This window comes from Macrobrachium rosenbergii, chromosome 20 (genome assembly GCF_040412425.1).
Source record: "Macrobrachium rosenbergii isolate ZJJX-2024 chromosome 20, ASM4041242v1, whole genome shotgun sequence".
Classification (NCBI taxonomy): Eukaryota; Metazoa; Arthropoda; class Malacostraca; order Decapoda; family Palaemonidae; genus Macrobrachium; species Macrobrachium rosenbergii.
The window spans coordinates 36,550,537-36,563,735 of record NC_089760.1 but is presented as its reverse complement, the minus strand read 5'-3'; the positions used below and the strand labels follow the sequence as shown (position 1 = coordinate 36,563,735).

General features: G+C 43.3%; 1 protein-coding gene across 2 annotated transcripts in view; it reads left to right on the top strand.

Moving 5' to 3' along the window:
• Positions 1-138: 138 nt before the first annotated feature.
• The window catches only part of MED4 (mediator complex subunit 4), a 44,789-nt gene continuing 31,728 nt past the window's right edge, over positions 139-13,199 (top strand). The window contains exons 1-3 of one of the 2 annotated variants that reach the window (XM_067122565.1): positions 139-732; positions 2,706-2,820; positions 4,207-4,326. In XM_067122565.1, the coding sequence (XP_066978666.1) occupies positions 665-732; positions 2,706-2,820; positions 4,207-4,326 (303 nt within the window). In that variant the 5' untranslated portion in view covers positions 139-664. The remainder of the gene's footprint in view (positions 733-2,705; positions 2,821-4,206; positions 4,327-13,199) is intronic. The other variant, XM_067122564.1, reaches the window with a different exon arrangement.

The window sequence follows — 13,199 nt, the reverse complement described above, 5'->3', positions numbered from 1 at the left end:
TTGCTTCAATTTAGGTTTAACTACTTCATATTTAATGCTCTTTTATTGGTAAAATACAATGGGTTTCCTTGTTTTCGTACATTTCTAAGGTTATCTTACAGAGGAGCCTAATCCTGTTTCTATGCATGGTAGGCTTCAGATAGAACAGTTTGTTCCTCATCTCTCTTGAGTGGTAGGACGGAGCCCTTAATTCAGATCGTAAAGCACAACTTTCTGTGTACCTTGGTGCTTTCAATATTGTCTTGTAAACTATTTTTTCTGCAATCAATTTATTTCTTGCTGAGCTTCATTACTTCGATGACTGTGTGACATACATGAACATTGCAAATCCCCTCCAATACAGCTTCCCTGCCATCATCAGGAAAACAATAAAGCTTATTGAGACAGAAATGGAATAATATTTGAATGCAGTTGAGTAAAGAGAGCATTAGCTTTTATCTGTCATTAAAATGATGAAAAACAGAAAAAGTATCAATAAAAGTGATGTTCACAACCAGAGGACAAGATGATGTTTTGATTGTCCCTGACAGACGAGTCTCTTTAAGTAGAAGAAGAAGCAACAAACAGTTTTCCTTCCATTGTTTGACGTGTTGTGCCAAACAGAAAGCCTTCCTTGCTTTACTTATTCGAGAGAAACTACTTCGCATTTCCGTTGCATTTCAAGATGATGGCCTCAATAAGCACACGGGAAAAGCTTTTGTCTCTTATTGATGACACAGAACTGATATCAAAGTGAGTTATGATGGTTTTGACAATAGCTACTCGTCAGGACTAGCTGGCTTAGTAGCTCTACCTTCTTGGGATTTTAGACTATGCTTAGTGGTTTGTGAAGCCTGTGCTGTTTTCCATTGCATTTTTCCTTCATTACCTTAACCATCTTGTGACTTAGGGTAGACTGGAGGTATTTCTACTATTATTATTGGGGCAGACTGGAGGTATTTCTACTATTATTATTGGGGCAAAATGCGCGTTCTTGTAGTTCCACTTTACCGCTACCCCGAATATAGGCCTGCGCCTTGTCAGCTAGTCTCAGATCTGACTGTGGGGGCAGTAAAGTGGGAAACCCGTTAATGAGGGTTACGGGTAGGGAAAAATTGAATTGAATGCATACCCAAGTCCCTACAGTAGTGGTTGAAATGGTATAACACAACTGTTGCCTTTTACCTAGCTCTGCAACTAGGCCTACTGGTTTACATGCAAGGTGACCTCAGTGTTTAGTACCAGTCCCTCAGATAATTCATGTAAAAACTAAACATAAGACACGAAATGTCATAAATATTAACAAGACAGTAAATATCTTGGTTGGTGACTGGAAGCAATAAGGCTGTTGTAGGCCTAGGCTAGTAGTCTGCTGTTCTACCCAGGGTAGGCTGGTATTAGGCCTAGGTATTTTACTTTATTACCACAACTTGATATTGGAGTTTGTATGCTGGACTGTTAAGTCTGCTTAGTAGATGTTTAGGAGATGGCAGCTTGAAGATATCGTTTGTGAATATAATTTTTTGGCTAAACAATACTTAAATGGGTGTATATAATGCATAGAGGTGAGTTAATCTAAAAATTTTACTGAGATGATGAGAAATTTGCCATCTTTTCTTTATATTATTATTTTTATTCCCAAGGGGCAGGTACTAAACATGGCAGAAGTTCTGCGGGGTTCTGTGTATAATACCAGCCCCTTGGGGATGAATGTAAAAAAATAAACAAAATAGGGTAAATTTCTCATCAATTCTCAAGTTGTTTCGTCTGCACTACGTTATATAGCTACTCCCTGTTCTATATTCTTCAGTCAAGGAATTATGTTATAAGGCAATATCTTCCTTCGCCCATCTCCTTTATGTTTACTGTTTCCATAATATGCTTAAGATCACTAAAAGCTATCATGAGGTTGCTTCTATTAAACACAGTACTCATGGTAGTGGTTGTAGTATTATAGTAAAAATTTACCAGTTTCAAAATTGTGATTCATGTATGTGTTAATTAAAAAAAATTTCTCAGGATATAAAGCAAAGAAATATAGCAGCAGCTAGTAATCAATATAATAACCCAACCTTCACCAATCTACTCAAACCCATGTCTTACCTGGCTGGGCTACTTAACCATCCCTAAAAGTATGTTATTAGTATGTAAATTAAAACATATTTCCTTATCTAACCTAATTGGTAAAAATTGTAAAATTTCCTAAACCTTAACAGTTGCAGAAACAAAATTGTATGGTGTAGGAGTCAGGAATTCTTATTTTTATTAGTAAATACTGTATACCAGTACAGGCAGTCCCCGGTGAACGGCAATCCGGTTTTACGGGGCTTGTCTAGCAACGAAAATCAGCAATTTTCAGCGCCGAAAATCGCAGATTTCCGCTTATTGGTGCCGATACATACCTGACTGAGGTGCCGATAACCAAAAATCAGTGTTTTTCGGCACTGATAAGCCCCAAAAATCGCCGATTTTCGGTTAGCAGCAATTTTCGGTTATCAGCAATTTTCGGTTATCATCACACCCTCAGAACGGAACTCCCGCTGATAACCAGGGACTGCCTGTATTTGTTTTATTTCCTTTGTTGGTACTTTTCATCATGTAAAAAACAGCAGTAGCATATACTTTCAGGTGGTACAATTCATTTTTGTAGTAAGCTTTTACCTGTATGACATTTTTCTCTTTGTATTATACTGAATTGCTGATTCAAACTCATTTTTGCATTTCAGAGAACTCTTAGAAAACAGTATTGCACCGAAGCAACAGAGACTTTCAGCCAGTGACCAGGCTCAATTAATTGAACTACTAATTCTTAAGGATAATGAACTCAAGGATACCATTAAGGTTTGTAGTTCTGTATTGCAGTTAGTATGTTTGTTCATGCTCAAGTACAACACTTTTTTTTTGTTTCATAGTAATTTCATGAGCTGCGCTTCTCCTAACTGCTCTGTGCCCTTGACTGCACCATTCTCAATGAGAATATGTACAGTACTGTATATACTGTATACTTAAATGCCTTCAGTGGGTTAGTATAACTTAAACTTGTTTCATTAAATAAGACATACTGTACAGTACAGTATTTCACAATTCTTACCCACATATTAGACTATCTGCATATTATGAGTTTGTGTTTAGTAGGAGCAGATTGTTAAGGACTGCTTTAATGTGAAGGTGTATATCAGTCTGCTTGAATAGGAGTAATGAGATGTGGTGTAAGAAGACCTCAGATATGAGATGAGATATGGGATAAAATGAATAGACAAAAGCAAAAGGTAAATGTAGACAAATTTCAGGGAGGTGGTGATGACTGCAAAGTGGAGCACACTAAGTACTGGAGCCTAGATAGTGAAGCTAAATGAAATGTAGAAGAGATAAGAGAAATTATTTGGACAAATAGGCTGATGATGGTGGTAAAGCCTTGTATTCAGTAAGTGCCATTGGTGTTAGGATAACCCACAGTGTTATTAATGAAATATCCATTGATGAAAAGGAAAAGACAGTAAAAAGTGGATCAAACAATAAACATATTGAAAGAGTCTACTGTAGCATTATCTATATTGTTATAAAGTCATGAAATAAAAATTTATCTAAAGAGTACCAATTTAAAAATAAGCTTTAAGGAGAATATGAAGAGTCAGTGGCAGGATGGAGTTAGAAATGAACCCATAAGGGAAATTACAGAAGTTCTATATGTAGATGAGATAATAATGAAAGGGAGTTGGAGATGGCTTTTGCACAATCCTTGGGAGAACAGTACATATAGCATCACCTGGGCATTTGTTTGTGCGGGAAAAGTTGAAAGACCCAGAGCTACTGATGTGAAAACTATGAGAAGGGAGACCGGAGATTTGTGGAAGATAAAGCTCTGGAAAGACTTGTATATTGGAATTTCATGGAGGCCCTTTCTGTGAAGCAGTATCGGAGGTGATTATAATGATGATGGGGATGATTAGGCAGGTGGACTATAGAATGTGATTCAAGGTTATTTAGGCTTTTGGAAATCGTCTATCCTTATAACCTTCGTCATACAACAAACTTACCTCCTGTACTGTACTCCTATGCATTGATTTTTGTTGATGTATTTGTATGAAGAAATATAGAATTAAGGTTGCAGGTTTTAATATATTGTTGGGCACTTATTAAGAATTAAAAGTAAAAATTCAAGAATAGTTTTGTGTACAAATCATTGTCTGCTGATTAAAAATTTCTTTTTTCAAAATCTCTCGTTAGTTGGCCAGTGATCAAGCACGTCTTGCCAGCATCGTAGAGACAGTGCAAGCAGAAGTAGATAAACATGACCAAATGATTTTGCAATTGGAGAAGCAGCTCCATGATGCCCATCATACTTTGGTAAGTTGTCTTTACAAACATATTGTCTTATTATCATTAAGTAGTTTAATGAGAAATTTTATTAGTGAGGTAATAATTTTCAGCAGGTTTTTTATAGTGTAAGCATTGTTCTTTATTAGTCTTATTTTATTATTTAGTAATTTCACAAGCTCTGTATATATGATTGGGATTTGCTCCATCCTGACTAATTTTTTGGTAAAAAGCTTATATCACCTGTAATTAACTGGAAAGCAAGGTGACTGCATCTCACCCACCATCTGACATTGTACTGATGTATCTTTTGAGTCAGATACAATTGAACGTCGTCTAAATTTATCTTAAAACAGTTTACGTTATTTGGAATGAATCTTAACTACTATTAAAGTTAGCTTACATCTTTGTGCCATCAGGTGCGATCGGCATTTTTAAAAAATTCAAATTATGCTTGGCTAACCCATTAAAACTCTCTGTAGTCACCTGTTTTCCCACCAGGTGGTGGTGATCGGTGTTGTTTTTTTCTTTTATGATTTCTGGCTAAATTTCTCCTGTACAGTATTATACTTGTTTTTGGTTTTTTGCATTATGTCATCTACAACAAGCAAAGATGAAAACATTAGGCTGTATAGGAAGAGTTTATGGAAACTTAATGCTTCAGTTTTGCCGATGACCTCGTAGCCTATGTTACCCTAGCTGAGGCTCAAGTGTGGTTTTTTCTTGTCAAGTTAATGATTGATTTGATGAGATGGTGGAATTTTGTGTAGCATCGAAAATACTAGAGGATGATACTGCATCTTTTCCAGCTTTGAAGCAGCTTAGAGCTTATTTAGGACTTGCATATGATGTAGCCTAAGTTGCCTCTAATAGGACAGGTACTTAGGCCTAATTGTGAAACGTAAGTACTTTTCATTGCGGTATTTCATTCTTAGTGCTACAGCTTGATTACTGCAAGAGTACTGTTTATATATATGTGTAATATTTTTGCATGCATATATAGATAGGCCTATGTCTATATATATGTATATATGTAAATACTGTGTAGCCTATATTATTGTTTGGTGTCACTGTCTATATTCCCCCCCCTTTTTTTTAAGGCTGTGTTTTACAAGGCATACAGGTTAAAAAATCAACATAGGCCACAATACAATAGACTGAGCTATTCCTTGTGTACAGTACCTTAGGCTAGGGTACCATAGGCCTAAGTACCATAGGTTAGGCTATTATACCCAAATAAATACTGGCCTAACGGCTACGTGGCCAACCTTTGAAGACGCTGGGGTGGATATATCAATCTATAACAGATATTAAATTCTGCACCTCTATCATGATTCAGTATATTTAATGATATTGATAATAACTAAATATTAATCCTGAAGGTGCAGAGTTTCTTGATGATGCATCAAACTTGTATCCTCTCCTTGATAGCCCTACTACGAGGCTAATGGGAGGAATGTCTTTTTCCTTTTATAAACTCAGTTGTAAAGTAACAGATACAGTTGTGTATAAATCATTTCTGGGTTCGACCTGTGTCACCCGGTGAAATTGGTTCCATCTAGCACATTTCAAGGTATAGGAATTGCTATATATACCAGAGAAAAAGCTATCTAGAATGCCGGGGTTACTACCCCCAGTTCGCTCATCTATAATAGATGTCGGTATACACAAGGGTGAGTGTTGTCACTGCCACAGGCCTCTACCCTGTAGAGATCTCCAATCTCAAAATCCCGGAAAGTGCAGAGCCGTCGCATATCCGACGCCCATCTCCCAGCCAACCAACACCTCAGCCGCCATCCCAGCCTCATTCCATCTTAGCACGCTTGTAAACATTGTTGTGTTTTTCCCTTGTGCTGCTATTTTGTGCTTTTTGCCCTTGTACCATGTCATCCATCCCAGAATTTATTTCACCTAAGTTGAGTACCATCTGCTTTTGGTTTTTTCTTATAGAGGCTTCTTATTTGACCTTTAATTTAGTAATTACGAGGTTAAATAACACGGCGCAGCCGTCCGCGGCCGCTTTGCCTCGGCCAGACGGGACCTTCAGTCTTCGTATGGTTTTAGCAGTAAGATTCTGCTTGTTTTTTACACAGATATATATTTTATATATAATTTATATACTTTTACTCCTTCACGGAGTTTTAATATCGAATTACCCTTTCGCTGGTAGGGGGTGAGGCACCCGTTTCATGTTAGGCTAGTATTGGAGGCTTTCCCCCTCCCGCCTTTCTGATCATAAATTTTCCCTTTCCCTGGGCCCCTTCTTCTGCCGGCGAGCAGGTACATTCTCCAAGATGGTACTGTTATGCTCATGATCTTTTCTGATGTGTACGATGATGGATGACATGTATATTTTTGGATTAAAAATATTTTCGATTCAGCGTTAGGGTCGGCCATTTTACGTATCACCCGCGTCCCACACATCGCGAGTTGTTTGGCCTTCTCTACAGCATGAGTCTTTTATGTATTATAAATTTTCTGTGCATATATATTTATATGTTTTTGTATTTCACACATCATTTGATTAACTTTTACTTAGTACTTTAAGTCAGGTAGTTTCTTTGATGGGTATTCTGGCCTAGCCCTCTCGACTGCTCTGTTATCGGTTATGGAGGGCTAGGCTAGATAGGTTAGGCTCCTTTCACGATTCTCATGCTTCCTGGCTCCCCCGACCAGGTCGTTTTGAGGCATGGAGGAGGTGTTGAATGGTTGAGGGAGTTCCTCGTTCTCTTGGGCCACCTGACCATGCCGTCATGTTTTTGGAAGGTGTTATTAGGCTTGTGAGCCCCCCCCCCCCCCCTCCCCTGTTTTAGCCTACCTGACCGGACCGATAGGTTTTCGGAAGGTAAGGTTAGAATAGTGAGGGGTCTCCTCATTACATAGCCTCCCACCTGACCAGGCTGTCGGCGTTGGAGGGTGTGGCCAGACCTTGCGTGGATTCCCCCTCTCCCCCCCCTCCTTCCTTACCTCTGCTAGCCTTCCTACCCAAGTCAAAATTTTGACGTTGGGAGTTGGTCTGGGGTCGAAGGTTGCACAGACTTTTTCGTGTCGTTAGCCTAGCCCTTCCTTACCCATTCTTTAGCATTTGGCGGGTGACCCTAGCTTCTCCTTGCGCGAGGGACGTCGGTCTCTTTCAACCGGCACCCCGTGGGGAGTTTCTATCGGTGTCCAGGGGGTGTTTCCCACCCATCTGACCACCGCTATTTGGTTCCCACCACTTTGCTATTCCTTCCCTATTCCTTAGCATTTGGCGTGTGACCTAGACTTCTCCCTGCGTGAGGGACGTCGTTCACTTATGACCGGCACCCTGTGGGGAGTTTCGGTCAGCGTCCAGGTAGTGTTACCCACCTATCTGGCCTCCGCCTTTTGGTTTCCGCCACTCTGCTAGTGTTTCGTTTGTTCGCTTCCCCCAGTGTTAGCTGGAGCATTGAACACAGGTCCAGGGACACTATCTTGACTTCCGCTAGGTTTATTCTCCGCCGAGTTTGTCAGGTCTCCCGTTGTTCTTGTACATGTTACCACTCCGGTGGGTATGGTGTTCGGTTGGTTGGCGTATTCCCCGCCACAGGCGTTGAGAGTTGAGCCAGTTTTGAGGACTCCTCTCCGCCTCCTCCGCCTCCTCCGCCGCTACCATAGGTATGAGGTAACGAGATTCCCAGGGCAATCAGAGCGGAGTATCATAACCAGGGTATCTTTAAAGTACTCCTGTTTACCTAATTAGTTGACCATTCCGTAGCATATCTTTACCATACCGCTGCCGGACTTTCCGGCGGTGTTTAGTTAATTATATTATAATTGTATTATAATTGTTGTATGATGCATGGTCCTAGGTTAAGGTGTGCTGTTACCGCTGGACCTACTCTGGCGGCCCTTAACTTTAGGTTATTCATGTATTGTATATTATCTTTATACAGCCGGAGTTATCTCCGGCGGGATTTGGATTGACTATAAGCATGCTTCATCACCCATTTTTAGGTTAAGGTATCTTATCTCCGTCGGACCTACTCCGGCGAGCCTTAACTAGCATACTCATGTATCATCTATCCACTTACAGATGGTACGCTGTCAGGAGCCTGGGTGTACGGTGGTTCTCCAGCAACCCTGTGGCCATGAGGTGTGTCGCTCGCACTCCGGCTGCGCGGTTCACGTCGGGGACCTGATCGTCTGGCACCCAGACGGCTGTGAGGTGTGCTACGCTCTGTACGAGCGAGTGTTGGATGAGTCGGTAAGCTTCAAGTCCGCTAACCTTTAGTCTCCTTTTGACTTTAATGCCTATGTTGATAGATACGGCGATTGGAGAATATTTCAGTAAGTCTTTCCTTTCTTTCAGTCTGACCGTAGTAACCGCGACTCTTCTGTTGACCCTCAAGATCTGGGTCGGCGGGTTTGGGAGGAACGTCGCGTCGGGGCAGCCTTACGTCTTGTCAGAGGAGATTTGTAATCTCCTCTACCCCGGCGCCCGGATCTCAGCCGCAGTACCGGCGGAAGTAGCCGCCCCTTTGATCGCGGGGATCCGGGAGATGACGCAACCCTCTCAAGAAGATAACCTATGCGGAGAGGTAGCGGAAGAGGTGGCGGCCATCAACATCAACCTTGCCGATGAGCGTCGATCCGGACCACCAGGTAGAAGGTATGGGGGGTAAGTGAGGCAGGGGGAGTGAGTTCCCTTTTCAATTCTCCTTCTTCCTCTACTTCTTCCTTTCAAGGTTTCCAGAAATCTACTTACCTTGAGGACAGAAGGTCTACTGTTACCTTGAGGCTTACAGATCCAAGGTCTAATCCTGCACTGTCCTTAGCCCAAGGCAAAAAGCTGCTCCCCCTGAGGGGTGAGATCCAGGGCAGTTGCAGAACTTTGACCCTGAGGCTTTTGCAGAACTTCTCATGCAGAAGTTTGACAAGAAGGTCGAAGCTAGGATCAATGACCTTTCCTCTCAGCTCGCTTTGGGCTTAAAGTCTTGAGGAGATTCAGTGAAGTCTTTGGCCGAGAGGATGCAGACCCAGGAGAGCTTGCTCTCCAGGTTTATGCGCTCCGGAGTGGCGGCACAGACTTACGCTGCTCCGGATGCCTCCAGTCTTCCTCCCTTCGATCAAACAAGGTCCCGAAGGAGACAGTCATCTTCCCTAGGGACCAAGCCCAATCCACCTTGATGCGCACTCTCACGGAGTGAGAGGCGGAGAACACTAAACTTACCCCCTTCAAGGGGACGTTCACTATGTTCTCGGTAAGGGATGCCATCCCTACCCCCTGCATGACTAAGGTAGCACTGCTGACTAGTCAGGCAGGCATCGAGGGTAAGCCGCTACCTCAACTCCGGGAGACAGATCCCACCTCTCTTGTCTTCCACGGAGATTCGGAAATTTGGCTGGGAGCTCCGGCCACGTTCATGGTGGGCAAACTTGACCCCGAGTGCGCTTCATCCCTCTTCAGTGAACAGCTTCCCAAGATTCCGGAGGCTCTTCTAAAAACGGAATTTGAAGCCAAGTGCAGGTTGAGTCGTTCCCTGCATTCCTTGACTCTGACGGAGGCAACGGCTGTGATCTACACGGAAGAACCTCTCTTCCAGGTCCTAACCAAATCCCTGTTGGCGGGATTCCAGGCGGACCTGCATGACTTCATAGTGGCGAGGATGAATTGCCGGAGACACATCTTTGCGGACGCCACTATAAGGCATGAACCCAATAGGCTCATGAGGAGCTCTATTTGGGGCGCCAATATCTTTCCGGAGGATGAGGTTAACAATGTCCTGGCGGAGGCAACCAGGGCAAATCAAAGCCTCCGCTCCCGCTGGGGTCTCCCCTTCAAAAGGAAGGCCACCGAGTCCACCGGACCTCAAGCCAAATCAGGGAAAAGGTTCAGGAGGTACAAAAGACCTCACACCCAGACTATGCTACAGCCTGTACCGGTCTCCCAGGTCGGTCAGCCCTCGACTTCAAAAGCCCAGCCTCAGCAACAGTTTGTGCTGATGCAGCCGGCTCAGCATACCCTTGCTTCTCCAACCTTCGTGGCGTCCCCGGCTTTCAACGCTTCGTTTGAAAGCCAGGGGGCGTTTCGCGGCTTTAATAGGAACGCAAGGGGAAGCAGAGCCAGAGCCTCCTTCAGAGGTAGGTCTGCGTCACGTTCCCTCTCTCGAGGGAGAGGAGGCCGAGGTAGTAGAGGAGGTAAGCCCTCTCCCGCCCAATGAGTCTCCTCAGGTAGGCGGGAGGTTGTATCTCTTTCGGGACCAATGGACCTTCAGTCCGTGGGCCCACAGCATAGTCTCCAAAGGTCTGGGATGGAGCTGGAGCAGAGGTCCTCCTCCGCTAGTCAGATTCCATCAGTCCCCATCCAAAGCCCTCCTGGACTTCGTAAAGGACCTGCTTCAAAAGAGGGCTATAAAGAAAGTGAGACACCTGAAATTTCAAGGCAGACTGTTCAGCATTCCGAAGAAAGGCTCCAGTCAGCAAAGAGTAATCCTAGACTTGTTTCGTCTCAATTTATACATTCAATGCGACAAGTTTCGCATGCTTACAATCTCGCAGGTGCGGACCCTACTTCCTCGTGGAACCGTCACCACCTCTATAGATCTTTCAGACCCCTATTATCACGTCCCGATTGTGAGAAATTTCTCTCCTTACCTAGGGTTCAGACTAGGAAAACAAGCTTACTCGTTCAGAGTCATGCCATTCGGGCTCAACACAGCGCCCAGAATCTTCACCAAACTGGCAGAAACAGTAGTCCAGCAACTGCGGTCCCAGGGGATCATGTTAGCCGCATACCTAGACGATTGGATAATTTGGGCATCCAACGCCAAGGAATGTCGGAGAGCAACAGCCATAGTGATCAGCTTCCTGGAATCCCTAGGCTTTCAAATAAACAGGGAGAAATCCCGCCTAGTTCCGGAGGCTCGATTTCAGTGGTTGGAATCCAGTGGGATCTGGACTCACACAAACTGTCTCTTCCGCCAGCCAAAAGGAGGGAAATAGCCAAAGCCACCAGGCAATTCCTCAAAAACAGAAAAGCCTCTTGTCGTACCCAGGAAAGAGTCCTAGGTTCTCTTCAGTTCACATCTGTAACAGACCTGCTTCTGAAAGCCAAACTGAAAGACATAAACAGAGTGTGGCGGAGACGAGCCAACAACAGATTCAGAGACAAGGTGTCCCTAATTCCGCTGGTGTTGAGGAAAAGACTTCGACCGTGGTCAACAGTCAAGAGTTTGTCAAGGTCAGTACCTCTCCAATTTCCTCCTCTGTCGTTGGTGATCCACATGGATGCTTCCCTGAGCGGGTGGGGAGGATATTCCCAACACAAAAAAGTTCAAGGAACGTGGTCCACTATGTTCCGCCAGTTCCATATCAACATTCTCGAAGCAATGGCAGTATTTCTAACTCTGAAGAAACTACGTCCAACCAGACAGATTCATATCAGGCTGGTACTGGACAGCGCAGTAGTTGTGCATTGTATAAACAGGGGGGGCTCCAAGTCGAGCCGGATCAATCAAGTGATGATAGCAATTTTCTCCCTAGCAAGAAAACACCATTGGCATTTGTCAGCTACCCATCTGGCAGGTGTCCGGAATGTCATTGCGGATTCTCTGTCCAGGACAACTCCGCTGGAGTTGTTGTTGTTGTTGTGGTTCCCCAGACTCTGTTATGCCAGGAAGCCTGCACCGTGCAAGAAGGACACCACGCTTACTGGATCTGACCATAACTGTGTGGTAGTATGGATGTTGTATTGTTGTCTAAGGGCTGCCAAGTTAGGGCAATCTACTAAGAGATGTGTAATTGTGTGGGGACTAACTTGGCAGAGTGGACATATGTCTGTTTGTTTGGGTGTTTTAGGTGAGTGATTGTGATGACCACAGTGAAGTCGAGTCAGGTGTACTCTCTCCAATCTTGAGAGCTGTGTTTCTGTGCTGCTTATGTTGGGTGGGGGTGTGAGTATTTTGTTGTTGGGAAGGTTATTAAGTGCTTGTCTGGTGAGGTGAGTATGGATGTGCTTTTGTTTTGTGTGATGTTTGTGGGTGGTGGTATAGAATTCAAGATATTTGTATAGTGTCTGTGTGGTGTATTCACTATTTGCCTGTGTGTTGGAGGGTGGTCGTGAAGGTAATAGCATGGGCTGTTTGTGCTGTTTATGACTGATTTGCCCTCATGTTGTTTTGCCTGATGGTGAACTGATGTTCTATTGTGTGGATTGTGTACTGCCAAGGATGATTCTAAGAGCTGTGTTTTGTATTATTTGTAGTTTTAGTTGTGTGTTGTCTAAGGGTGTTGCCTGATGTATTGTTTGTATACTGTGATGAATTTTTTTGTTGTCCAAATGTTGTGCCTTGTGATCTTAGTGCATTTTAGGTCTGCATTTCTTGATGATGTTACTGACATGTGGAGCAAATGACATTGAAGTGTTGTATTCACAGATTTTGTTTTCATGTGTGTGGAATTGTGGTGTTGATTGTGGGTCTGTACTGATGTTCTTTGTTGTGACTAGTGAGTAGTGTACTTGTGGATTTTGTTGGTGCTACCTGTAATCTGTTTTGTGTGAGCCAGTTTTCAAGTTGTGTTATGTGATTCTTGTGTGTAGCTGTTTTGTTTGTATTGATATGATTGTTAGATTGCATATGAGAGATGTATTGTTGTTAGGTGGTGTTGGATGTCATGCATGAATAGGGTGTTGGAGGCTGGGCTGTTAGGAAGTTTCTGATTTTGGATGACTCGCCATTTATGTACAAATGCTTGGTAATTGGCGGATGTTGTTGTTTGTAAACTCTTTGTTGATGAGAAGTGGTCTAGAGATGGCATCAAAGGTTTCTTTTGTCTATTGTCCAAGTGTTCTTTGTGGTGGGCGCCTGAGTTAGCCATCTTGTATTTTTCTGAGTGTAGTGTTGTTGTGGAGTGGTGTGGTCTGTAGCCATGTTGAGTGGGTG